This window comes from Selaginella moellendorffii, unplaced genomic scaffold (assembly GCF_000143415.4).
Source record: "Selaginella moellendorffii unplaced genomic scaffold, v1.0 SELMOscaffold_85, whole genome shotgun sequence".
NCBI classification, from domain to species: domain Eukaryota; kingdom Viridiplantae; phylum Streptophyta; class Lycopodiopsida; order Selaginellales; family Selaginellaceae; genus Selaginella; species Selaginella moellendorffii.
The window spans coordinates 534,785-561,047 of NW_003314346.1; the positions used below are offsets into that span (position 1 = coordinate 534,785).

The following is a 26,263-nucleotide window of genomic DNA, read 5'->3' on the forward strand; positions in this document are numbered from 1 at the left end:
TTATCTCCTCGTAAAGAGACTCCATGTCGCGCTCCTTGAGAATTTTCATCTTTGGCAGCGGACAAGGCGCGATGAAGGGCGTGGGAGGCCTTGAGGCGCCTCCCCTGGACATGCCACTTTGCGGTGTTCTAGCCCTGGTACCCAAGCTTCCGGCGGTCACAGGCCTTGGAGGCATGTCCTCGATTTCCCCAGGACCCCATTCCTGGAAAACAAAATCATCTTCTTCATCGTCGTCCTCAATGCTGGACGACCACACTGGACTGGTGCTCGTTGGCCTCGCCATGGCGAAAACACCCGCTTTAGATCAATCGATTCCCCACATGCCTGTCTTGTTCCGATCGCTGGCAGAATCCTCTTTCCCGGCCATCGATTCCTCACTGCGATATTTCGATCGATTCCCCATTCCTGGCTCCCCAGACACTAGGTCTACGCCCACGCCCTAGACCTCCGCCAGCTGGATCGAGCCTGAGCTGGAACAAACGAATGGGATTACCTTCGCAGCTTCGCGACCGCGATCGATCGCCATCCTCGCCGCCAACGAAGAACACAGCGCCGCCCGCCACGCTTCCAACGCAGCGCCAAAGTTAGGAGGTTAGAACTCCCGCGTATTTAACCGCATTCTACACAATTCAAATCTGGCCGCACGATGGCCGCGACCAACGGTCAAGATTGTACGAATTCTTGATCTTTGATTAATGCTTTACCCATAACCAAATTAAAAATCCTACCAGCAAGGCGTCTATGTCACCAGCTCGGTGGCAGGCATCTCCAAAAGATGCCTGTATATACTGTCAGCATGGCCGCCTGGATCGCTATTAGATTATTCGCGTCCGTGTTCCTTGCTTGATATGAAGAATTTCATAAATTTCTTCTATTGGGCGCGCAAATTTGAATTTGAATGGATGAGATGTTGAAGGGTATATAGGGCTAGGGTTCTAGGAGGGGCAATGCGCATTGGAGGGAGCTAAATCTTGTGACAAGAATCGAGCGCGTCGGTGGTTGATCAGTCAAGCATGGGCGATCGGTCTAATTCCGTCAAGAAGTATTCGCTCGCAGAGGTATGAAAGATTCGTGTGGTGTCTTTGGTCATTCGAACTCTTTTCTTTGAATTTCCAGACGCCAGGATCGAGTGGGCGGAGGCGCTCCACTTTTGGGGGGCCGCCTCCTACGCCTACGCCCATCGTCACACCGCCGCCGCCCCCACAAAGGACGGGTATTCAATCGTACCTTCACGCGCTGCTTTTGAAAATCGCAAGCCTTGTTGGTGCAGTGAGGGAAGACCAAAATGTTCTAGACGAGAAAAAACGAAAGAGTGAAGTGGCGAGGAAGCGCAAATCCACTGTAAGTTCTCTCTTTTCATTTTATGTTTTTCTTTCTTTCGTTCTTTGTCGTGAACTCGTCTGGTTTGGCTTTTTTCTTTTTCCTTTTTTTTTTTCGAACACAGGCACCACCAGAAGTTGAAGAACGTGATCAGGTTTTTTCTGCTTCTGCTTGACACACAACGGCAGTAAATGTACGTATTTTTCTTGGAAATGAGCGACATTAACTGTGAATGTTTGGCAGATGGTTGTGGAAGAAAATGTGCAGCAGGCTGAAGCTCTGCCATCTCCACGTCCCGACGTGGTTGAGGAGAACGTCCAGGAGCAGCCGGAGGACGACGAGGACGGCGTCAAAACTGAAAAGGAAGTGGAAGAAGAGATGCAACAGCAAGATTTAGTAGAAGTTGAAGTACCAGAGGTTTGAACGAATCACTCCCATAACTCCAAATGAGCAAGAACACTTTGCGTTGTGTAGGAAGATGCTGAGCAACAAGTTGTGGAAGTGAATGACGAGGATTTGCAGCAGTCGGAGGTGGGAGAATCGTCTGAAGAATCCGATCTAGAGGTACGAGAACGTCTGAATTGTAATGGACGCAGTCGAAACGTTGACAATGTATAGGAGACTGTCCAGCAAGAGGCCGAAAGTACTGATGACAAGATTGAATTGGTGGAAGACGGTTATCCGGTGAACGAAGAAGAAGATATGGTAATTGTTCCTGACAAGGAGGAAGATCTGGCTGAAGAGGAGGATAAACCAGCTTCTCAGGAAAAGATTGTGGTGCCTACCAAAGAGGTCCACGAAGCCAGAAAAGAAAAGAAGACGTCACTCAAGAACACTGACGAGAGGGAGGCCAAAACACCACTCAACGATGCTGAGAAAGAGATCAGGAAAGAGAAGAAGGCCTCACTCAAAGCTGTTGAGAGAGATAGCGAGAGGGAGAAATCGCCGCGCAAATCACCACGTAAAGATACAGAAAGGAAAGAGAAGAAGGTGTCGCTCAAGGCTGTCGAGAAAGAAGAACGAGACGCCAAGTCGCCGCGGAAGGATAGTAGGAAGGCGTCAATCATAAACCTTGAATTAACAGATGCTGGCAAAGAAACCAGGAAGGAGAAGAAGGCGTCACTCAAAGATGGTGAGAAAGAACCACTTGGTGACATATCGCCACGCAGACTTGGGGAAATATCGCCACGCAGTGGAAAAGAGGTATGTGGGATTCAACTTCTGGTAATGTTCTCACGTCAATTTCATGCAGCTCAAAGACGATCGAGTCAGTGAGCAAAATTTACAAATAGTTGGGGAGTGTATGGGTCACGAAGAAGAGGTATGGTTTCTTATTTCAGGGCCAAAACTGAAGTATATGAATTGCAGATGCTGAAAGAGCAGCAGCAGCAACACGGTAGCCTGGCAGCGATTCGCGTATCAGTACTCTACAATCAAACCGATGGGAATGTTCTGTTCTTGGAGGGAGGCAAAGATTTCGTCGATCTTCTGATGAACTTCCTGCTGCTTCCTATTGGAAGCGTGATGAAGCTGCTTCACGATAACAAGGCGGATCTCACAGGACTGGGAGCTGTGGTCCGGCTGTTTCAGAGCATGGAGAAGCTGGAACCTTCGATCATGGTGGTGGACAAGGACGTCCTGACGAGGCCAAAGTCCGAGAGGAGTGAACAAGAACCCCACCAGATCGAGCAACCTCTTGCTCCTCAGCTCCAGAACGGGTACGTGAAAGAGAATCTAACTTTCACCATCACAGACGAGCTCGAGATCTTTCCTACGTCGACCATCAAGAGCATCGCGTTGCTCAACCAGCTCCAGGTGAAAAACATGGCCGACTTGAAAAGCATGGAAGTCAGCGTCGACACCACAGACGTAAGAAGTTTTCCTCTTCCTCGCTTATAGTTTCTCTCGATTTTTCACAGGTTCTTCGATTGCTCAGAGCTTCACTCACTCGGAAATCCGTGCTGAATTACGTTTTCCAGTGTCGTCTTCCAAACCAGCACGAACACGAGCGCTGCGATCGTTGCTCCGTGCATTGCAAATAAGCTGTTTAGTGCTTGAGAGTTCTTTGTAGGACTTCAGTTTTTTTACTCGAGCATTGCCACCGCGCAACGCATATAAATATTTTAGGTTATGGTAGTGAGGAGTCTCTTGTCCAGGGCTTTTCTCCGATCTATGGCGACCGCAGCCGATCGCCCCGCCACAGGTAATGCGCATCGTCATCGCGATTGTAATCCTCCACATTTTCGATCGTCCAGGAGCTGCCAAGATCTTGGCAGGTAGCAAGACGATTTCTCCCGCTGGTTCGTTTAGGGACAAGTTCGTCGCGGCGTTTGACAAGATCAAGAAAGAGCTACTTGCGGATTGCGATGCTTTCCAGTTTACTCGTGAATCCAGAGAATGGGTGTCCAAGGTTGAGCTTTCATTTTTTCTTTTCCTTCTTTTGGTTTTCTCAGTGCAATGTCTTTCCAGATGTTGGACTACAATGTTCCAGGAGGTACCTGTATTCCTTTTTTTTTCGATCAAACTCACTTCCTTTTGGGACAGGAAAATTAAATCGAGGTCTCTCGGTGATCGACAGTTTGGTGCTGCTCAAGTCCGAAGACGAGCTCTCCCGGGATGAAATCGAGCAAGCGTTTGCTCTTGGATGGTGTATTGAATGGGTAAGTTCTTGCATCGATTGGTAAAGAACTTCTAAGTGTTTTTGGTTTCTACTTTTTGCTTTTCCATGCATAGCTGCAAGCTTACTTCCTAGTAATGGATGATATAATGGACGATTCACACACCAGGAGAGGAAAGCCGAGCTGGTTTAAACAGCCTAATGTTCGTGAGTTTTGTGAGAATTTTATCAATGAGCTGTGACACAGTCTTCCTTTGTGATTAGGTGGGTCTTGTTGCTGCAAACGATGCATTACTGCTTAGAAACCATGTACCACGGATTTTGAGGAAGTATTTCCATGGTCAGCTGTACTACTTTGATCTCCGAGAACTTTTTGACGAGGTGCGTTAGCCCCTGGAAAAGCAATCATTTCTAAGTGACTTAAACTCTAGGTGGAATATCAAACAGCATGCGGTCAGATGCTTGATCTGATCACATCGCCAGCCGGGAAGGTTGATTTGTCCAAGTACGTCATGGAAACGTAAGTTTTATTTGACTCTATGAAGTATCCATAATGTTTGTCAAAGCAGCTATCTCAGGATTGTGAAGTTTAAGACAGCGTTTTATTCTTTCTATCTTCCGGTGAGGGAGCAAGAGTGACATTATAAACCAAGTCGTTGACGCCATATGAGAATACAGGTTGCTTGTGCTTTGTATATGTCAGGCGAGAGCGACAACTCCAAGTTCGAATCTGCGAAACAAATACTACTACAAATGGGAACCTATTTTCAAATTCAGGTCCTTGTGGTTCATTACCTTTGATTATTGACGGAATCGGCCCCTGCAGGATGATTTCTTAGATTGTTATGGACATCCTGATGTTATTGGCAAGGTTGATTCCTTGCTGTTTTGTCTTTCATGTCAAGCTCACTGAACATTCCAGGTTGGAACAGATATCCAGGACGCAAAGTGTTCTTGGCTCATTGTTCGAGCTATTGAACGAGCAGATGCTAGCCAGAAAACGAGACTAGAGAACAACTATGGCAAGAAGGACAATGCCTGTGTCGAGGAGGTGAAGAAAGTGTACAACGACTTGGGCCTTGCAGTGAGTATTTTGTTTTGCTTTGAGACTTTTCTCTTTAGCTGCTGGTGAATGCAGGCAGCTTTCTCGGAGTATCAACAGACAAGCTATGGGAGAATTTTGTCTGCTATTGATCGGGAAAAGAGTACTCGCTTACAAGTACGTGGTGTTTTCGAGTTTGTTACTTCCTGAATACTCTCTAATTACCCTGCAGGGAGTTCTGTCGTTATTTCTAGAAAAAATTTACAAGCGCCAAAGGTAGAATTGCTTCTCTTGCCGTTCCTGCCAGCTGTTACACGCGTTTGTCATTTGTTTCGTAGTTAGTATTGGGCTTCGTGCAATGCGGAGCACAGATGATGATTTTAGCTGTAAATATCCGTTGCTTTTCTCGCGCTAAATGTGTCCCCATCAAAGCCAACAAAAGCTGCAGCTATCTGCTCATTCGAGGACTTTTAAATTTTTATTATGACACTTTAGGATCAGGTATTTTGGAATATATATATACTAACTTGTTGTCATAGGTCATTGATTGAGCTCCTCTCGTTTCATCGTGAAGAACGAGATGCGAGAATTTTTATGCTCGTCAGTAAAGTGTTTACTTCACTTTCAAGCGTTGAGACGGCCCACAGCAATGGTTTCTATAGCTGAATTTGCTGTGATGGTGATTCTCGGAATCACTCTTCGACAGGCACACGGATCAGGTATGCCCGGAGCTAAAGAAATTGATGTTTGACATTTGATCATTGTGCAGCCTGTCCTCTGAATTTCGACTACTTCTCAAAGCCTGGGAGCGATTTTCTCTGTGGGAGCACAGCGAACTATCTCATTCGCGTTCTTGCTTTTCATACAAACACGACAGCTTCTCCTCGACCGCTTTTCCTGGGTCTCGATAGGTGCTGGGAAACTATCAGCAAGCTGGACACCTCCCCCGAGTGTAAGAGTTCTTTGGAGATATATTCGCCAGATTATGCATCTCCTTGCAAGTTTGCTACTTTGCAAGAGCTCGAAGGGAACTTCACGATTGCAAACATCACGTTTGACGGGCTCCTCAAGGTCTGCACAAGCTCCTTGTCTTTCTGGGAGCTTTTCACATCAAATCTCCGGAGCCTCTCAAACGTGACAAAAGATACACCATGGGTGTGTGAGACTGCGCTGCAAATCGCCCTGCTCAGCACCGATGTTTTGAACGACAACTGGGCGCGGAAATTCGAGAATCTTTCCGTCGTCTTTCCATTACCTCGAGCTTCTCGAAAGAGAAACAAAAGGAAAGGTACTCTTTTTGTTCTTCTTTTTTCTCTCTTCCACATGTTGTATTACAGAGCTTGCATACACAGTATCCCTCATACTTGTCTGCTCGGCCATGCCCTTCGCGGTACTTTCATATTTCATTTGGAAAGTCCTTAAAAATCTCAGGAGGAGTGCTTCGATTCACAATGTTCGTGTAAGAAAACTTCCACCATTTCACGGCTTTGGATACTCACTCTTTGTTTGTCTAGGAGCTTGAAGAAGAAGATAGCAGCAATAAAACAGTGGAAGGTCCATGACTATTCAATCCAGCTCTTTGCTCTCTTGAGGCTCACAAGCTTTTCCACAACCGCGGGCACCACCCATGGAAAGCTCAAAGACTCGACGTTACTCCCTTTACGAAACTCCGGATGATACGTGACATGGTACCAAGCACACGCCTTCGCCAATTGGTGCTCGTTTAGTCCGGCCTCAAACCATCTCCCAGCTTCCTTGGCAAGAGACTTCATGGCGCAAGCGATCCTATCTCTCGTATCGTTACGCTTCGTCTTCTCGTTGGCTTTCCCGAGGCACAGCACATTCCCAGTTACAATCTCGGCCTCGGTTATCTCATAGTGCCGCAGCAAACGCTCCAGCTTCGTATCATAGAGCTCCTTGAGCGACCGTGCCTCGGAGACGTGCTGCTCGTATCCATCTACGGTCAAGCTACGATCAAACTCTTGATCCATCTCCTTCGGCGATGCTGCCACTGCTGATGATCTCTGCGAGAAAATTCTTCCATTGGACTGGAGCGACCGGTAGAGCTTCCCCAGCACACTCTGCGAAGTATACGTCGATTTAAACTCGTTCTCCATGAAGTCGGGATAGTCCCTGGGACGAAGATCTACGGGAATCACGGCCGGGATGCCAGTCTTTGCAAAGTCGACGGCGGTTGATGCGAGCCTCGCGAGTTCCAAGCATTTTGGATCCTTGGCTCTTTCCAGCTCCTTATCAGCGTGAACAAGGTGAGCATTCGAGATCACTCCCAGGCTATCGTGAACCATCGAGTCGACGAAGAACCGCTGGATTTCCTGGAAAGAAAAAGAAAGCTAAGCGCTGAGAACTTGAGAGGATTCAAGCTTTACCTCCAGAGTCACTGAATGGTCGAGCTTGGCGGCGGTACCGGGCTCGTAATCCATCGGCTCGTGAGTCACTGGTGGTACGAGAGATTTGTCCCAGGTGACGAAGTAGAGATCACCATCGAGATCACTTCCGGAGCACTCGTTGGGATGAGGCCTGGAAGATCATACTATCAAACCAAGACGGAAGAACAATGGTAACTTTGCAAGAAGTACCTCTTTCCTCGCTGTGGGAAGACCACGCAGTCGATCATATGGTGAAGTCCCGGAACGTCCACGGCTTCCAAGACCAAGAGATCTCCCGGGTGTAAGCAAGGATTCTTGGTGACGACGACTTTCCCGAGAACAACGCAGGCGCTCTCGCTCCGTGTCACTCCCCTGCGAGGCCTCGCATCGTCCAGGCCATCGTCCACGACTCTGCGAGTTCCTGGCGTTGGAGACACTTGCACGAAGACCTGTCCGTAGTCGAGAACTCCAGTCTCGTCCAGGCATCCCAGCAAGCAGCGGCCTTTCGGGACGTAGATCCGAGACTTCGTCCGGAGGAGGTAGAGCTGCAGCGATCGAAAGTTGTCCAGCAACCTCCGCAAGAATGGCTCGTGAGCTGGTTTATATCCCGCCTGGAGCATCGCCACCATGATCGAGTGAGCCTCGCCACCCGAGGACGAAGATCTCAAGACTTCAATCGCTGTTTGTGGATCGCTCAGCATCTCATCGAGGATTTTGAGCTCCTCCTTTTGCATCCGCTCGAACACCTCGTCCGGAACTCCGAGAGTCGTCATGAGGATGATACTCTGCCGGTTCAAGTAGTATGGAGCGTACTGCGACGCCTTGAGAACGTCCAGGCCTGTTCTTTCTGAGGGGAACTTTAGCATGCTCGGTCTCAGGGAGAGCTTGGTCGAGCAAGTTGGATCAACCGCAACAACCCCTTTGTAGCCAGCGTAGCGAATCTGGAGTGCCGAAAGAACCACCGGCATGTTGCAAGCTCTTGCCACGCTCGTCGCAAACGCCTTGGAGATTTTCCCGACTCCATCCGAGAAGCAGTAGCGTGTGCCGCAGTAGATGTCTTCCACGGACGAGAGCTCATCCTCCAGCACCTCGAGCGAGCTCCTGGACGACGAGAAGCTCTGGCCGATTCGAGCAGCACACTTTGCAATGTTGGTGAAGCCGCCAAAGTCACCCATCCACGCTCGGATGCTCTCGGCAGTGACGCTGCCGGCGTCGGCAAACATCCACAGCGAGTGCTCGCGGAGCTGGCTGGCCGAGAAGCCCAAGAACTTAAACTTCTTGCCACCAATCGTCACGCCATCTCGGACCACCGCTAGAACTCGGTGATAGACGCTCGAAGGCTCCGGAAGAAGGCCGATTTGCACAGAGACTTTGGTTGGCAGTCGAACGGCGTCCGCGTACAGGGTTTCAAAGTTTTCGTCCACAAAAGAAACGCGCAGAAAGTTTGCAGCAAAGTCCTTGTAGCGTCGGGTGACCCCGTTCGATCGCTCCAGCTCGGGTCCCGTGCAGTAGACTTTAGTCGGGGTGACGACCAGCCTCTTGACGTAAGTGTATCCTCCATCCGGCTCCACAAGCTCCGAGCGGCGATGGTGGCATTTGAGATAGCTCTCGATCGTCGAGAAGGCGTCCAGACTCACGTTTCCAGCGGGAGAGACGAGCTTGTCCAGTGCCGAGAGGCAAAGTTTCTCCGGAAAGCCTTGGAGCAGTGTAAAGAGCTCGCGAGTGACCGACGCCGGGCTCATATACCCGGACTGGACCAGGAAGTTGATCTTGTAGACGATGTCGAAAGGAAGAGGAGCACCATCGTCCTCGGTGATGCTGAGAATGGGAGAAAGCTCCTGCTGCAAAGCATACGACTCGCCAGCCACCAAAGTGAGCGCTCGATCCATGGAAGAAGTGTCGTAACCGGACAAGCTCTTGGAGATCTTGAGCGCCTGCTCGTCGGACAAGTCGGAAGGGAACTCGAGGCAGTAGACGAGAGACTGCGAGATGGCCTTGCCGGGAGTGAAATCGGTGCTGCGAGTCCATGTTGGTTCTTTCGCAAACTTGGAGTACTTATAGTTGTAGCTGTTGGATCTCACGGCCTTGAAGTGGCGAAGAATCGCGAGCGGGGTGTCCAGCACTGGATTGCCTTGCTCGGATGGAGATGGAAGGCCTTGGAAGACAAGCGGTGGTCGAAAGAGCTGTGTAACGAAGAAGCCAAGTTTGTTCCACGAGCTACTTGAATGAAAGCTTGAAAGAAACTTACCTGGAGAAGAAGATGGCTAGCTTGCGAGGTCTCGACAAACGCATCCACGAACCGTAGATTTCTAAACAGCAGCTCGAGCTTGTAATCGACACCATCGTGCTGGAGCAGCAAATTCAGCTGGCAACTGCCAAAGCAAAACTCGGCAGCCACACCGGAGCACGACCAGAGACAGTCGATGCCACTCTCACCTCTCGCGAATCCCATGGTGAGAACGATCCCTTCCACGCGCTCGTCCCCCCGGATGGGTCCGTGCGTGACGGCCTTGCGGGCTTGGATCCGCAGAGCTCTGCCGTAGAAGAGCAGTGCGTTCTCGGCGGCGAGCTGGGACGCTAGCTGCGAGGCCTCGGCGGTGGCGAACTGGACAAAGGCGTAGCCGCGGGACATCCAGTTCGCGTGGGCGGTATCGATCGAGCAAGAGACTACTGTGCCGCGACCGCAAACGCTCTCTAGGCACTCGACTAGCTCGCTGGCCACCGCACATTTGCTCACATTGCCCACATAGGCCTCCATAGCTAGCAAGAACCCTAAAACCTGGGCGGGATTTAGGGCATTTCGAACTTGGGGTTTTATATTTGGTCACGAGCTATGGTCGCGAGGTGAGTTCTTGCGCCAAGCTCCAGCCTAGCTTAGTAGATTTTGGCTGCCGAAGCTCCTGTCCGCCACGAGAGCTTGTCTTATCAGCTTGCAATGAGGAGGATCTAGAGCTCATGGATTTGGCGGCGAGCAACAATCAGCTCGCGGGATTCTTCCGGACGATCCTTGCCATCGCGCTTGCGAGGCCCAGAATTTCTTCTTTGTTCGTTTTTGCCTTCTCTCACGATCACGGTTCTCTGTGTGTACAGGCCCACGCCAGAATGCGGATTTGGAGAATGCGTATCGATACACGCAGTCGAGCAAGGCAAGCTTTGGGGGCATGCGCTTGTCCTCGAGGACGGTGAGCTTGGCCCGATTGCTAGGCACTTGTCATGAACGCTCGAGAGGATATACAAGAGCACCCTGGTCGCTGGAAGTTAAAGCATTGCCTTGGAGAAGCAGATGAATCGTGTGACTCCATAGCCGCAGCGCGGATAGTACTCGGCCACTGCACAGGTTGACACCAGGAACTTCGAGAATTATTGCCAGTAACGATCAACAAGGGTATTTAGCTCACAATGAGCTCGCCCGGCATTGGAGTGGGCGTGTTTCAGCCTTCAGTGACTGCACCGAGAAATCTGTATGAATGGTGCGACCTGTTCGTGGAGATGGAAGATGACGAATCGAAGCTCAACGAAGCGAGAGGCCAGGTGCTTGACAAGGCAGAGAAGCGTCGCAAGACGGCTAAGGCGGACAGGAAGGTTGTTCTAGGCGCTGCTCGTTGATTGTGCTCACGCACTCACGAGAACATCACCGTGTGGTCAAGGGCTGGTTGCGGCAACCGAGACGCCAGAAGTAGTAATGGATACAGCCGGGCTTTGCCGTCTTCCTTCTCTTCTGCATCGTTCACCTGAGTGACAACGGTTTTTTCTTCGAGGCTGCGGCAGAAGTTCCAAAGTTGAGAGGCTCTCGTCCAGCTGAGCCGAAGTACGTTGTGCGTCGTGGTGATTCGGGCCAGTTGTTGGAGCTGGAGATTGTGCACACCTTTGTGGATTACTTGTTCCGAGGTGGCAGCTATCTTGGTCCGATTTGATGGTGGCAAGCAGCAGGCGATTCTCAAGAGAGGCTCAATACAGTGAGCCAAACGTGTTGCGGCAGCAGTCGGCATGCCAGCGGAGTTCTTCAACCAGGCGGAGACGGAGAATCGTGTTCGGCAGATTCTAGGTGGTTGTTCCGGAGGTTCTCTGGGCTGGTACTGGTGTGTAACCGTTTAGCTGGGGAACTGTCCGGTTGTGCTCATGGCGGACGCAGGCGAGTCACTCGACGGTGTGACGCTGCCAATGGACGAGGTGGTGGCGATGGGAATGAGTTTGCTCGAGACGGTGACCGAGCTACACAAGCGAAGCGTAATCCACAGGCACATATCCCCGCGGAACGTTGCATACCAAGCAGGAAAAGGGGATTGCCTTGCTGCTACATGCGGCAGTGAGAGGACCTTGAGTTTGGCTTGCTGAGTGCGCTCTTCGGCGAAACGCTGGATGCTTCAGCAGGCATTGTTTACACCATGATCAGGATGGCCGGACTGGACTGGACTGGGTCAGAAGCTGCTCAAGGGATGCATCAGGCGAGAGGATTCATCGCCAAGTTTGAAGAACCCCTCCTTGGGGGCTCACAAGCAGAAAGCTGGAGAGGTCCCTGAGTTATTGACCTACATCGTGAGAGCTCTTCTGGAAGACCTATGTCAAGAAATCCACTCATGATTTGGTAAATTAACTACATGCTTCTTAATCTTAAGTTTGTGGGAGTGCCTCCGTGAAGAGGCGTTCCAAAAATTTTGATATGCCGCTGTTATGTGGCCGGCACACGGTATTCTTTAGTAAAAGGCGAAAGAATAGTTCGCTTTGCGCTGACCACACGGCCCATATGTTTTATGAAGGGTCTTCGATCGCTTTATATACTCATACATAGGCATGAAATCAAGCTCCGGCATGTGGGATAACTCCACAAGCCCTAGGTCATCGTACACTTCCGTACTGCCCTAAGAGCATTGCTCTCAAAATTGAAACCATTAAACACCACTGTCATGGTAAGCCAGAGCAAGCGAATGGAGAAGTGCCAAAACCGGATCGTCCACAAACTCCTGCCCGTCAATGTACATCAGCCTCCCATGCAAGAAAGAGAAACAGTGACGCCGTGCGAACGCTGAAAGTCTTTCCAGACTTTGCTGATCCCAGAATGAGACTCAGCTGGCGAGGCTCTTTGTCCCTTATAAAACTGATGGCCGATGCGATGCATTGCCGCCCAAGAACGCGGATGGAGCCCATCCTATCATCTAGAAACTTGATCTCATTCCATCGGGCGTTTACAAAGAAGGAGATCGTGAGTGGACTGGTGTGCGCAGAAATGTTTCTGCCTCTCCGTTGCCCGAACCACCGTTCGTGTTACACGTACGAGAGGAGATGGATCGATGGTCGATTCTGGCCGAAATATGCAGCAATGCTGGTGAGCACAGCTTGATATCTTCGTGCAAACTCACATTGCAGTCTCTCTCCGATGGTCGCTTAGCAGCCACTTCCACAGAGAAGCGTGATCGGTGATGTCAGTTGGTATTTCTCACTTGACGGCACCCCTGGAATCCAGAGGATGCGCTGGGTACTTACCGGACAACCGCCGGCCGATCGAAAAGATTAAAGATGGATACGGCCTAAACCCTATTGATATATAACGATTCTTAAAAGATACCTTTATAGTATCTTTTTCACCGCAATCGGCTTGAAAATATAAACATACTCGGAAAAGATGCACCGTTCGTACGTGTGACAGAACGGTGGCATTGGAACCTCGCAGAGGAATGTCACTGGATGCACACACACATTCCGGACACATGCTGGCGAACACAGACAGAATGCTTTCAGCGGGCATTTGCTGCAAACAAGACATCCTTACTTCTTCATCTTACATACACATCACGCTCCAAGAACTTCGAAGTTGCAGTCCAGTAAAAAGCCACTGTAGGCACGCTGAGCTTGTACCACCTTGCCTTCTCTGCCACTATCGCCGGGAGCTTGGATCACTATCACAACCTTGCGGACTACCTTCACAATGCAGAACCAAAACCTGTCATCACTGGGAGAAGCGTTAGTAAGCTGGAACACCTCCCATGAGTTCTTCCCACGTTCGTATCTCCGCAATAATGATTTGATCATATCCAACTCGTATATCCAGCTTCGTTCAAGACCAGAAATGATCAAGAGTAAAGAGACAGCACCTACTGAGAAAAACTATCATATTGAAGATGGAAGGGAATGCATGACGTCCAGGGCCCAGTACACTTTGCTGGTGAGTACCTGTCGGGGTTTTGCAGTATTTGTTTTGAAGCAAAGGCACAAGGATTTGGAGAAAAGGACCAAGAAAACTTTATTTGTAATTCTATAATTTCCACTTATCAAGCAACACTCCCATCAATAGTGAAGTGAGCCTCTTCACCATTAAAAGACCAATCCCATCTTCCTGCCTTTTGTGGACAGGCGTTTCGCCCACATGTGGCTTGCATGCATTGGCTAATGATATTATTACATCCAGTCTATTAAGATTCAAAATTACCAAGTAATTAGTAAGTATTAGTTTGAAGCTTGCCTCCCTTACCGTACAATATTTTGCCTTGGAATTGCCTGTGAAAGTTAGAGTGACACTTCTTCTCCTTCCAGATGAATCAAACCCAAAAATATATGTTTTCCCATTGTTGGCTATATCAAAAGTATTGGCAGCTTGTTGGTAATTAGACACTGTAAGCCCTGCTGGCATGGAGCCTCCATAACAATCAGCACTATAAATTACACCAAAGTACAAAAGGTTAAGAAACATAAGTGCAATAATTACTCTATCCATTGTGATTGAAAAGATGTATTGCAATGTCATGTTTTCTAGGCAGTTCTTTAATAGTTGATTCAAATGTGTTCTATTAGAACACGCAAGTGTTTGATAAGATTTATGATAAGATCAATGACTTTTACTACTAACCCTGCCCTATTAGTTGATTGAATGTTTCCTATTAGGACACGCAAGTATTTGATAAGATTTGTGATAAGATCAATGACTTTTACTTCTAATCCTAAAGAAGGGGTCTAAACCCTAATTAAGATATTTAATTCCCATATCACATTAGTGGAAGTAAAGGGCATTACAATTTATCCCTAAAGGGCAAAGTTTTTACTCTAGTATTTGGGATTATGCTTTTATTTTTATTCCTTTTTTTTCTTTTAGATCTAGATTTGCATTAGCTTTTTATAAGATCTAGAATTTTAGCTATTGCTATGTTTAAATTTACTCTTCCTTTTGATCTTCATTACATTCCCTTCTTTTATCATGCCATATCGTTATTGATCAAAGAATATGTCACTTAAGGCTGTTAATACTACTCCATTGAATTAAGTTTTTAGTGCTGTAGGGTGTGATCATATTAGTGTTGCATTCATCCTTGATGTATTGCCATCTCCAACTTTTGTGGGATATAATTATATAGCTTCTCTTGTTCTTAGTGTTTTGCCATCTTTTGTTAATGTGGAGTGTGTTCATGATATTAATTGAAGAGTTGTGGATAATGCAATCTAATTCTTAGAGAATGTTTGAGGATCAAATTTATAAGAAGACAATATTTACAAGCTTGAATGGATTTTAAATTGTGATGAGAAGCTTAATTATTATGGAGATAGCTTTAAAGATAAGTTGAAATTTTTGTAAAGTAGGTGTTAATCCTTCAATCTATCATCTGATCATTTTCTTTTATCTTTAATTTTAGTAACATAGGTGTTAATGTCATTTGATTATTTTCTTTTACCTTCTATTTTGTCACAGCCTTTTGTTATTTCTCAGTCTGAGCCACCTTCTCATGTTTTTAGTTTTTTATTCCTTATTTACAGTATCTTCTTCTCTTAGCATGTCAATCATGTATAACTTTTATGATTTTTATTCTTAATCTAGTGTTGAGTTGAGTGTTTTCTGTACTCATATTAATCTAAATGTTAAGCATGTGCATAAAGTTGAGGATCTTGCTTTTTTTTTCATTGGCAGAGTCTTTAATCAATTGTGTTATTCAGTATTTCTTTATTCCAAGGTTGACTCATTTTTGCAAAAGTTTCAAATTAAATATGTATCCTTAGTTATGAGTGTTATTGAGAGCCTTTGCTTTACTGTTGCTACTAAAGAGTTTATATATTCCCTTAAGAGTGTGGATATTTCTATTGATTTTCTCATCTTAAGTATTGAATTATGTGTTGAAAAGATTGAGTGTTGTGAACTTTTTACTTATATGATGGTGGTCAAAGTATTTTATGACAGAAAGTCCTTTGTATTCTAAGTATTAAGCACATATCCTTCTTTTTATTTTCCCATTTTTGCATTGATAAGTGTCGAAAATTCCTCTTCTAATATTTATATATCCCTTTTTATTTCTTCTACAATATTTCTTTATCAATTTTTCTTGCTTTCTCTTTTTTGTCTTGACACTTCAAACTTTTTTGCTTTGGAAAAGGGGGTGGGTAGAAGGGACAAATGGGAGTCTAGCCCTGACAAGATAGTGAAGACGAACAGATACAATAGTGAAGTAAGGTGGATTATGAAGTGAGGATAGATATAATAAGTTTGAATAGAACATTTAACCCGAATATAGTGAAGCCAAATGAATATGATAGTGGAGTGAGGCCAAATATAAATTATAGAGTGAAGATGAAAAGATGAATATCACAAGTTTGAGTTAATACAGGTTGTGAATGTTAACTAAAAGGAAGACACAAAGGCAAGTTCTACTTATGTTCGTAAGTCTAAGTTAACAATAATCTCAAAGAATCGTTGGTGGGTAAATTTAAAGGCAAAATGTATTATTTGTTGCAATGATGTTTTATAACCTGTAGTGGCTCTTGAAGTCCCTTTCTTCAGTTCAAAGTTATTGATTCAAGGTTGGTTTGAGGTATAATTAACCAAAAAGAATGACTCAAGAGATAATCTATAAAATTTAAATATAAAAAGAAAAAACCCATGAATAAAAGTGCATTCCTTTTTTTGAATCGGTTAAGGGTATTAAGATACCTATAAATTGAAAATAATTAAAGAGAATAACTTAAGAGATAATCCATAAAACAAAAGTGCATTCTCACTTTCAATTGATTAAGGGTTTTGGGATATTTGAGGTTAAGCATCCATTATAGGAGGTTACATGACAATTTGGTTACTACATACAAAGTTGTAATTGGTTCATCAGGATTTTGTAGTTGACTAATGCTTGTAATACATATATTACCTTCTCTAGGTAATAGATTAATTAATAGTACTATAATATATGGATCATCCATTTGGAACTAAATCTAATTCATCCATTCTCACATATAAGTAGGGGTTTAAACCCAAATTAAGGTAAGCTTGTTTGTATGCAATAATGGATAAACATAATGCACCTTGTGTGTATAGCTGGGGGAGCAAAACACACTAAGAGATTATATTCTATGGAAATGTCAAACAAACTCTCTTAATTCAAATAAATTCTCACCTTTTATAAATAAAAAACATTTTAGACACATGTTGTCTAATTACTTTTTCAATATATAATTACATCGGGCTACTATGCAGTTTCTGGTAAAGTGGAAAATCTTCATGTTATAAACAATAAAGAGAAAAAGGCTTAACCTTGTCTAAGGTAGGTTACACTTCCTTTTGAAGTTCACTGTTATCACTTGTAAGCCCTTAGAGCTACAAGAGAAACTTGGAAATTGCAAACATACTTTCTAGAATCTTCCCTTCAACAAACTTTGTGATCTACAGTACCATCCACAAATGCAAATTTTACACCAGGAGGTTATAAGAAAAGTTTGGTGTTTATGGTATTCTTGAATCAGCCTTGGTTCACATTACATAGCTGTGTTACCCACATTAGTGGGGAGCTAACATAGCTCAAATGTCTCCTTCCATTTAACAAGTCATGCAATTGGCTTTGAATGCAGACATCAAATACAAGGAGTGGGAGTTGATGAGCAAAACATGCTCTAATTGGCCTCGTCTTGGCATATGATAGGAGACTCCATATTCAACAAGCCCTCAAGAAATTGCCATCTACCATAGGGAAACAAGTGTCAATTCCATCCACTTCACTTCCTCCCCAAGAGTGGCTGAAACTAGTGGACGACATGAAGCTGGACAAGTGTTTTGATTATAGAGCAAAGGGACATAGATAGGTTTGTAAGGCTTATACAGGTCAGAAATAAGGAGCAAGCATGAGCAGGTTGACGAGCATTTCAACAAAATGGTGAGGGAAATCTCATTCTAGTTGCTTTTGAGGATTTGGATTTGGAGTGAGAGATTTTTGTTTCAAGATTCAAGTGCATTTGGGTAAAAGGGGCAGTCTTAGGTTGTAAAGCACATTGGTAAACTTAAGAGCTTCACATTCCTTTGTGAATGCTCGTAGCTTTGGTTGACAACCAAGCCAGCTCCCATTAGGGATCACACATTGAATCAAGTTAGAACCAAACTCCATTGCAGTTAACTCTTCAATAATTCATCTTAGCCCATTTGCATCACATGCGCTTCTTGTTCTTAAGGATGTTCGTGGAGGATTACAGGGCTCTTAACAGGATAACTGTCAAGAACAAGCTTCCAGTACCAAGATTGACCTCTATTTTGGTTAATATTAGATTGCCATTTAAGGCCAAGACAATGTTCAGAACTCACTAAGGTTTGTTTCATTTTAGAATAATGCCCAATGTGCCTGCCATGTTCATGAACAAGCTTTTGGCTAAGTATCTTTTCCAATTCATTATCGTTTTTTTATAACATACTAATATATAGTCAAGACTGGACAGAGCACTTAGAAATGGTGTTATCAATTTTGGAGAGCAATGTTTGCAAAGTTATTCATGTGTTCTTTGGGAATGGAGACCATTCAGTACCTTAGATTTTGACAAGGTATGGGCTGATCAATCAGAATTACAAGTTGTTGCAAATTGGCCACTTCCCAAGTTTCTGAAGCATTTACAAGCTTTTTATGGTTTTGCCAACTATCTATGTTGCTTTATATTGTGACCCCATTTGGCAATATTTTCTGCTCTTCTATGGTTAGATGCAGCACAATAGTTTTAGTTGTTGAAGTAAAAACTTCTAACTGCACCTTACTTTCACTTAGAACCATATATTGTTAAGACTGATACTTCAGATATGAGTGGTTCTTCACCAAGGAGAGGAAATGGTGGCCTTTGATAGTCTATTTATGAGTCTAAAGTACTAGTGTATGAACAAGAAATAGTGGCCATTATCCATGCCATTGGTCACTAGTGCCACTACCTATTGCCTCAATTGTTTACACTTAGGACAGATCATCATAGCTTGAAATTCATTTTGGAGTAACAACATTTATCCAAAAAGTAATAACATTAGGTGAAACAACTTCAAGCCTTGGATTTCACTATGAAGTTCACATTCTTCCATATGCATTATCACAACAATTTGAATGTCTCAAAGTGTTAACGTTCTTTAGTATTTCTAGATGGGAAGCAATGTAAGTCAATAAGATCTCACTAGATTTGACACTATTTGGTATTTGGCAACAGTTTCATGACAATCCTGATTATACAGATGATAAGTTAACATTTTATGAGAACATTCTATAAGCTGCCTCTTCATCCAGACAGTATTTCAATGGACTTTATTGTGGGCTTCCCTTCAATGCATGGCCATGATGCTATTTTTTGTAGTGGTGGATAGTTTTTCTGAAGTGGCACACTTTATCCCTACATCTTTAACAAGCTCAGCACATCAGACAGTTGAATCCTTTTGGTCTGAGGTAGTCCAGCATCACGGTCTTCCATGGAGCACCCACAGCTCCAGCTCACACTGTCTTCAACATAGACAATAAGCGTAGCTGAAATAATGCCCCAACCATCATGGACATGCAATACCAGCTGAAGAAGGTGCTGGCCTGCTTCTGTTCAAGAGGATCCTCCTTATCAAACTGATTGCCTCTGAACGATGAGATGCAAGGCTGATATCCTCCATAACCCTACTGTGTATAGTCCAAGATCTAGAAGCGCTTCTTGTTCCAATGTGCGAACTGAGCATTTTGACACATTCATTTCACAAGGAGAAGGTTTTAGCAAGGGCAGAGTTATGTGACTGTAAGTACCACCATTCCCTGAATGATAACAGGTTAGGGAATGAAATTTTATTCTCAACCTCTTACCAGAAGGTAGATGATATGAAATATGAGATTTGCAAATTTGTATGGAATCCACCCAGCAAGGAACTGAGGTGTCCATGGAATTAAGAACGGCATTAGCTGCTTCTGAAATATGCTTATGTAATACACTACTGAGATAGAGAATTAAGTTAGTCCAAACAGAAGCAAATGTTTGAGTTCCTCAAAGTTAAACCAAGGATAACAGTTCCAACATAACCCCATATCGAGATGTGGCAGGCCAATTGGTTTTTGCATCCTTCCATTCCACGAGAAACAAGGATCAGCCCAGCACTAATAAAGAAATAAAGGATTGCAAATGCTCTGTTATAAGTCCTCAGTGCCGCATTATTAGCAGGCCCTTGTCTGCATCAGGAATCGTGACAGATAAAAAAGTCCCCGATTGTGCATCTCGCCTCTACAACATTCTTGCCAGACTCCAGTTTTCAATTCACTTTCCAGAAGCCTGATCGCGCTCCAAAAAAACGCCACATAAGAACCCTAGCTGAAGGCGGGAGAATGTTTAAATGTATTGTGGATCTTTCATTTTGTTATCCAGACATCAGAACATGTCTCTAAACAACTAATACCGTCGTCCAGAATAGGTCATGGAGAAGCTCCAACCTTTGCTGAACCTGTCCCCCAGAAGGTCTACAATACTGACTCATTGGCCTGTTTTTCTGCTGGTGGAAATTTGGCAACCAATGTTTGAACTTACCTTCTAAATAGGTTTATGTGATCATGGGAGTATGAAACTGGTAATCTGATCGTGCACGACAGTTCCAAACCAGATCTTCCCATCTTTTTCATACACTTCGCTTATAAGTTTCACGATCCGGGCCTCGCGGTCTTCCAGCCGCCGGAGCAACTGCCCCCGCTTGTCAAACAGTGCCGCAACCGAGTACATCTTCTCCCCGACTACGTACATAATCCAGCTCAAGGGAACCAGCACCCCGGAACACGAGTGACTTTAGCCACGGAGTGACGCTCATGATCTCCTGGATCCTGTTTCGGCAGCAGTCGATGGCCACCCAGAACTGGCCCTTGTCGTTGATACGAACGTTGTCAGGATAGCCGGGAAGATCAGCGAAAACTTCGAGAGTTCCAGTTAAGTTACCTTTGAGCCATAACTTGAGAACCCTGTCAAGAACACGAGCAAAGTCTTTTAGAGAAGCTACTGATGCCATATCAAAATACAACAAGATCAATATGTATAACCTGCAATTGGTTGTCTCGACTACCAGGAGGAAAGATTGATCGCTTGCGAGCTGGACTCCGTTAGCAAATGCTAGGCCGCGAAGAACCACCACGGCATTGCCTGTGTTTGGATCATACTGAAGTAGACGGCCTGTATTCTCTCCTTCAACGATCACCATATGATGTAACCTGTATTGAAGTGGAAAGAAAAAAGAGCAAGAAAAAGAAGCCATAGCAAAAGAGTGTTAAAAAAACATTTCTGGCAAAAAACTGCGACTCAAAGAGCATGGAAGATCAACTATACAAAGAAAAAGAAAGAGAGCAAAGTGTCATGGAAGTTGAAGAAAGAAATTCTCCAAGAACAAAGACCCGAAGTGGAAATGAAAAGAACCTGCGATTCCAGGGCGTGCACCCTTGGAGCCAACAACGAGCAAACCATAGTAAGAATCAGCAATGTAGAGATCGGATTGAAGCGCAATCCCAGCGGTCTGCCACAGACGTGCTCGTTCCTCACCCGCCGTCGCGGATCGTCTCTATTGTCGCATTCTTCCCTGTTCCTGCACAGAAAGAAGATGAAGAACCCACCCTAGAAAATATTTTGCTTACCCCCATCCGCGATCCAGCACGATCCGGCCATCGCCCAGCCCAGTGTAAGGCCAATTCCCCTGTGGATCGAACTCGATGCTCTCGGGGCCGAAGAGGCGATCCTGGAACTCGATGCTTGTGAATTGGAGCAAGCTGTCGTTGCGCGATGGCCACTTGGGCAGGACGCTCTTAAGAGGAGCGATCTGGTGCTTCACGGGGTAGTATTTGAGGCCGCCCAGCGGCCCAGGCAGGATCGTGCAAAGAATCGCGGCTGTGGTGGCTATAATGGCGATGGACACAAATCTCTTCTTGTTCTTGAGCTTGGAGAAGGTGCTGTCTTTGAAGTTTAGCTCCATTGATTGATCCAAGACTCTTTCTGGAGAAACCATTCAAATTTTCTTCCAAGCTTCTTGTTAGGCACCAGGTCAGGATAATAGGATAAAGAAAGGGCCCTGCAATCAAGTGATCACCCCTTTAGCTAGTTGGCTTAGGGTGTAAGGGATAGGATCCTAACATTGGTATCAGAGACATTGGTTGCGATGGCCAATTAAGTTGAACGCTGGAATCCTATTGTCGATGGTGGTGCCGACGATGGTGCCGACAAAGCTGTGGAAATTTGGATTATTCAAGATGTGGTTCATGAGCTGCGAGCCCTTAATAAAAATCAGCAAGAGATGCAAGATGAGATGCATGGCATGATGGATACCATGCGTGGGCGTGTTGAGGCACTCGAGGCTGGATGGGGTAGCGCTCCAAGTAAGCCTTCTTTGGTAGATCGACTCAAGATTCCAACTTTTTCCGGTGATGGTGGTGTGGATGAGTGTCTCGCTTGGCTAGCCAATGTGAAGAAGTTCTTGGCTGCTAGGGGAACTCCGGATGCAAAGGCTTTAGTGGCTATTCCGATGGTTTTACGTGATGCGGGTCTTCGATGGTGGAATTGGATTGAGGAGTCCCGTGTTGCAGATAAGAAACCACCAGTGTCTACCATGGATGAGTTTGAGGCTGCTTTCCGTTTACGGTTATGACAAGCACAAGTCTTGCAAGCGTTTGCAGAGTCCTTCTGTCGAGAATCATCGTGATGATCACCGTGGACACAAGGATAGGAACAAGCATCACAAGTTGAAGTCGGTGGTGACTACTTCAGATGCAAAGGGGTCCAAGAAGCAGAAGTTCTTTGTGAAGAATTATAGACAAGGTTGTCATCATTGCGGCAAACTTGGATACTACAAGGCTGATTGTCCGCAGTTGAAGAACAAGCAGCAGGACAAAAAGAATGGCCAATCTTCTTCTCATGGTAAGTCCGATACTAAAAAGTTGCAAACTTTGTAGCGTGAGGATGAGGAGAACGACCATTCTGGTCGGAGGAAGCGACTTTCGATCGTTGCTTGTCAGCTCAACTGTGTGTGGAACAAAATGGAGCTTGAGGATACGTGTGAATTAGCTTTAATGTTGGAGGGTGTGTTCCGTGGCAATCCAGTGCGGATTTTATTGGATAGTGGGAGCGATGACAACTTTGTTTCGGCAAAGTTTGTTGCGGAGCATGGCCTGGTCACATGTGGAGTTCTTCCATACACAGTGGAAGGTGCAACCACCTCTACTCAACATTTCGATGCTTGTGTCGAGGGGCTGGAAGTGTTGGTTGGCAAAACCACACTTGTGGAGACTTTTTATCTCGCGGATATTCATCGTGTGGATCTCATTCTTGGGATGCCATGGTTGGTGAAGGTGGATCCAGAGATAAAGTGGAGCATTAAGCGTATCTCGCTGGAGTATGGTGGCGTTAAAGATGTGTGGTTTGGCAAGGGCGTTCAACCACCAGTTGTTATGCTCTCTGCTACATCTTTGAAGTGGGCTTGTCGTAATGGAAAAGCACTTTCGAGTTACTTGCTGTTTGTTCATGACTTGGGGGACCAAGGCACGTGTGGGGGAGAAGCAGCAATATGGGATGTACTTGACGAGTTTTCTAATGTTTTTCCATCTGAACTTCCTCATGGATTACCTCCATTACGAGGTGTGGAGCATGGGATTACATTGGAGCCGGGGACGCGGCCAATTTACCGGCGTCCATTTCGGTTAAGTTATGCGGAGGAGCAAGAAGTTCAACGACAAGTCAAGGAGTTACTTGAGTTTGGATTTATTCAGCCAAGTAAATCTCCGTTTGGTGCTCCGGTCTTGCTTGTGAAAAAGAAGGACAGTTCAATGCGGATGTGTATTGACTACCGTGCTTTAAACAAGAAGACAGTGAAGGACAAGATGCCGATGCCACGTGTGGATGATATCCTAGACAAGCTTGGTGAAGCACGAGTGTTTACCAAGATTGATCTAAGGAGTGGATATCATCAGATTGCAATGGATGATGCATCTATCTCCAAGACGGCATTCAACACAAGCTTCGGACATTTTGAGTTTACCGTTATGCCGTTTGGTTTGACGAATGCACCGGCCACATTTACTCGGTTGATGACGGAGGTATTTGGGCGTTATCTTCATGAGTTTGTGGAGATTTTCTTGGACGATATTCTTGTTTTTAGCAAGAATATGGAGGAGCATAGGGTGCATTTGCGCAAGGTTCTTTTGTTACTTCGAGACAGCAAACTTTATGCGAAGAAGAGTAAATGTGAATTTGCAAAGTCGGAGGTGGAATACCTAGGCCATATTGTGACATCTAAGGGTGTCAAGACGGATCCAAGGAAGGTGGCTGTGGTGGAAAACTGGCCTACACTGACTACAGTGGTTGAGTTGCGCAGTTTTCTTGGTATGGCTAGTTACTACCGACGTTTCTAGCATAAGTTTGCAGAGGTGGCTATTCCTTTGACGTGGTTGTTACGTAAGAATGTGCCCTTCGAGTGGAAGACGCCACAAGAGGAGAGTTTTGTGGCGCTGAAACGATTGTTGAGCGAGGCTCTAGTGCTTCACATTGCTGATCCATCGAAACCTTACGAGGTGACATGTGACGCGAGTGGTTATGCACTGGGAGGAGTTCTCATGCAAGAGGGACAGCCTATTGCATATGAGAGTCGAACTTTGAATTCCGCTGAGCAACGCTATTCCACATATGAGCAAGAGTTACTCTCTATTGTTCATGCTTTGCGAACGTGGCGACACTATCTTTATGGTGCAGTGTTCGTGGTGTTGACAGATCACAAACCACTTGTGTATCTTTTCACACAAAAGGAGTTGAACACTAGGCAAGCTCGTTGGATGGTCAAACTCATGGAGTTTGGGGAGTTTTCTATTGAGCATCATCCGGGAAAATTAAATGTGGTGGCGGATGCTTTATCTCGTGTTCGTCATGTGACGACGTTACGAACACGATTTTGTCATCATTTGAGTAAGGTGGTTAGCGAGTTTGGGCAATTGGTTGAGCATGCTCAGGCTCAGGATGCTGGGGTGGCCTCTTTGCGAGACCAGATGGAAGCTCCTTTCTCATTGGTGGATGGGATTCTCTACTACAATGGCCGTGTATATTTGCCACGGGTGGATGCGTTAATTACTCAAGTTTTATTCCACTATCATGATTGTCCAGAGGCCAGTCATTTTGGGGGGAAGAAGACATATGAGTTGATTAAGCGCAACTTTTATTGGAGGAATATGAAGGCTGATATCCTCAGGTATTGTAAATCATGCAGGCTTTGTCAGCGGGTTAAGGTGCCACGGGAGAAGCCGGGGGGACTTTTGCAACCTTTATCTATTCCTCAAAGCCGTTGGTGTAGTATCTCTATGGACTTCATCACTTGTTTGCCACGAACACAGAGGCAAAAGGAGCAAGTATGGGTCATAGTGGATCGGTTGACGAAGTATGTGCGGTTGTTGGCTCTTCGGAAGACTGTCACTGCCTCAGACTTGGCTGCGGTTTACTTGGAGAAGGTTTTTCCTGATTTTGGTTTGCCAGAGGACATCATTAGTGATCAAGATTCAAAGTTCACCAGTGGATTTTGGAAAAGCTTTGCAAAGGCTATGCAAGTGACTTTGAAACTCTCAAGTGGAGATCATCCTTAGACGGATGGGCAAACCGAGCGTGTGAATCAGGTGGTGGAGGATATGCTACGTTGTAGCATTGGTCAAAGGCAAGGACAGTGGGATCTATATCTTCCGTTGGTGCAATTTGCTTACAACAATAGCCAACACAGTGGAACCAAGCTAAGTCCTTACTTTGCCATGTTTGGAAGGCATCCTCGAACAGCGGTGGAGTTGGGATTGCATTTGAGTAAGGATGTTCAAGATAAGCTTGATTCCGAGGCAATTGATCTGGCCACAGAACTTGATGAGATTCTGGTGGTGTGCAAACGGAATTTGCAAGCAGCTCAGGATAGAGCGGAGAAGTTTGCCAATGAGCATCACCAATTCCGGGAATATAAGGTGGGTGATCTCGTCTTTGTGCGAATGATCTTTCCGTCAAGTGAGCGGCGGAACACCTTGGTGCCTTTACGGACAGGGAAGAGTGATAAACTCTCCCATCGATATGCTGGTCCATATGAAGTGTTGGAGTGCATTGGTAAAGCGGCTTATCGAGTGCGGCTGCCAGCTGGGGTGAAAATTCATCCGGTATTTTATGTCAACCAGTTGAAAGGTGTACTATCTCGGAGTGACGGGCCCAATGCCTCCTTGATGTATACGGCTGCGGAAGATGGACTAGGAGCTTGAGCAGGATTCCCCAGAAAGGGTGATCACTAATACAACTTGTCCTTGGGACAAGGACTTTGTTGGGGGGGAAGAATTGTTAGGCGCCAGCTTTGACTACATGGTCAACGTCGGTCAAAGGGAAGCTCAAGGGTATATTAAGGCATGTTAGGGTAGGGGCCTTAACCTACCCTAGGGCTCATGGTGGAGCGGCGGCGCAGTGGAGCTTTTGAGGTAGCTCGGGGGTGGTTGGGTGGTGAGGAACATCAAGAGGTGGCGTAGCATAGTCTAGGGCGACTAAATCTCTGTCTTTTTGCGCTGGATCATAACATTAGTATCAGAGCCCAGTTCGATTCTCGTGGCTGACGAGTGGGGCAGGAATATTCTAAAGGAATATTCAACATGGTGGATCTAGAGGGAGAACCAAGGTTTAGTAGACCCTAAGAGAAGGACCATGGTG

At 45.7% G+C, this 26,263-nt stretch overlaps 4 protein-coding genes, 1 long non-coding RNA gene, 1 other non-coding gene and 1 pseudogene across 6 annotated transcripts; 4 read left to right on the forward strand and 3 right to left on the reverse strand.

The window, feature by feature from the left end:
• The first annotated feature begins 1,288 nt into the window (after window positions 1-1,288).
• LOC112341543 lies at window positions 1,289-1,604 on the forward strand. The gene is made up of 3 exons (XR_002990577.1): window positions 1,289-1,341; window positions 1,445-1,513; window positions 1,564-1,604. It is a non-coding gene; the product is annotated as an uncharacterized LOC112341543 (long non-coding RNA).
• A 418-nt stretch (window positions 1,605-2,022) lies between these two features.
• Window positions 2,023-2,987, forward strand: LOC112341528 (translation initiation factor IF-2-like). Its single transcript, XM_024661776.1, has 3 exons — window positions 2,023-2,523; window positions 2,689-2,774; window positions 2,882-2,987. The coding sequence occupies exons 1-3, from the start codon at window positions 2,023-2,025 to the stop codon at window positions 2,985-2,987; spliced, it is 693 nt and encodes a 230-aa protein (XP_024517544.1).
• A 460-nt stretch (window positions 2,988-3,447) lies between these two features.
• On the forward strand, window positions 3,448-5,474 carry LOC9663301 (farnesyl pyrophosphate synthase). The gene is made up of 14 exons (XM_002987866.2): window positions 3,448-3,523; window positions 3,576-3,730; window positions 3,790-3,814; window positions 3,865-3,980; window positions 4,054-4,140; window positions 4,202-4,318; window positions 4,369-4,457; window positions 4,507-4,558; window positions 4,616-4,714; window positions 4,764-4,808; window positions 4,860-5,021; window positions 5,076-5,156; window positions 5,212-5,255; window positions 5,318-5,474. The coding sequence occupies exons 1-14, from the start codon at window positions 3,451-3,453 to the stop codon at window positions 5,319-5,321; spliced, it is 1,149 nt and encodes a 382-aa protein (XP_002987912.2). The 5' UTR covers window positions 3,448-3,450; the 3' UTR covers window positions 5,322-5,474.
• Window positions 5,475-5,532: 58 nt separating this feature from the next.
• Window positions 5,533-6,599, forward strand: LOC112341541. The gene is made up of 4 exons (XM_024661823.1): window positions 5,533-5,698; window positions 5,749-6,267; window positions 6,317-6,438; window positions 6,494-6,599. Exons 1-4 carry the CDS (start codon window positions 5,560-5,562, stop codon window positions 6,539-6,541), a joined length of 828 nt encoding a protein of 275 aa, XP_024517591.1. The 5' UTR covers window positions 5,533-5,559; the 3' UTR covers window positions 6,542-6,599.
• LOC9651983 (probable RNA-dependent RNA polymerase 1) lies at window positions 6,533-10,124 on the reverse strand. The gene is made up of 4 exons (XM_024661777.1): window positions 9,615-10,124; window positions 7,577-9,549; window positions 7,367-7,517; window positions 6,533-7,312 (listed from the first exon to the last, which is right to left on the reverse strand). Exons 1-4 carry the CDS (start codon window positions 10,122-10,124, stop codon window positions 6,542-6,544), a joined length of 3,405 nt encoding a protein of 1,134 aa, XP_024517545.1. The 3' UTR covers window positions 6,533-6,541.
• Window positions 10,125-11,991: 1,867 nt separating this feature from the next.
• Window positions 11,992-12,108, reverse strand: LOC112341545. Its single transcript, XR_002990579.1, has one exon. It is a non-coding gene; the product is annotated as a U5 spliceosomal RNA (small nuclear RNA).
• An 8,004-nt stretch (window positions 12,109-20,112) lies between these two features.
• Window positions 20,113-21,539, reverse strand: LOC9651984 (annotated as a pseudogene).
• Window positions 21,540-26,263: the final 4,724 nt, after the last annotated feature.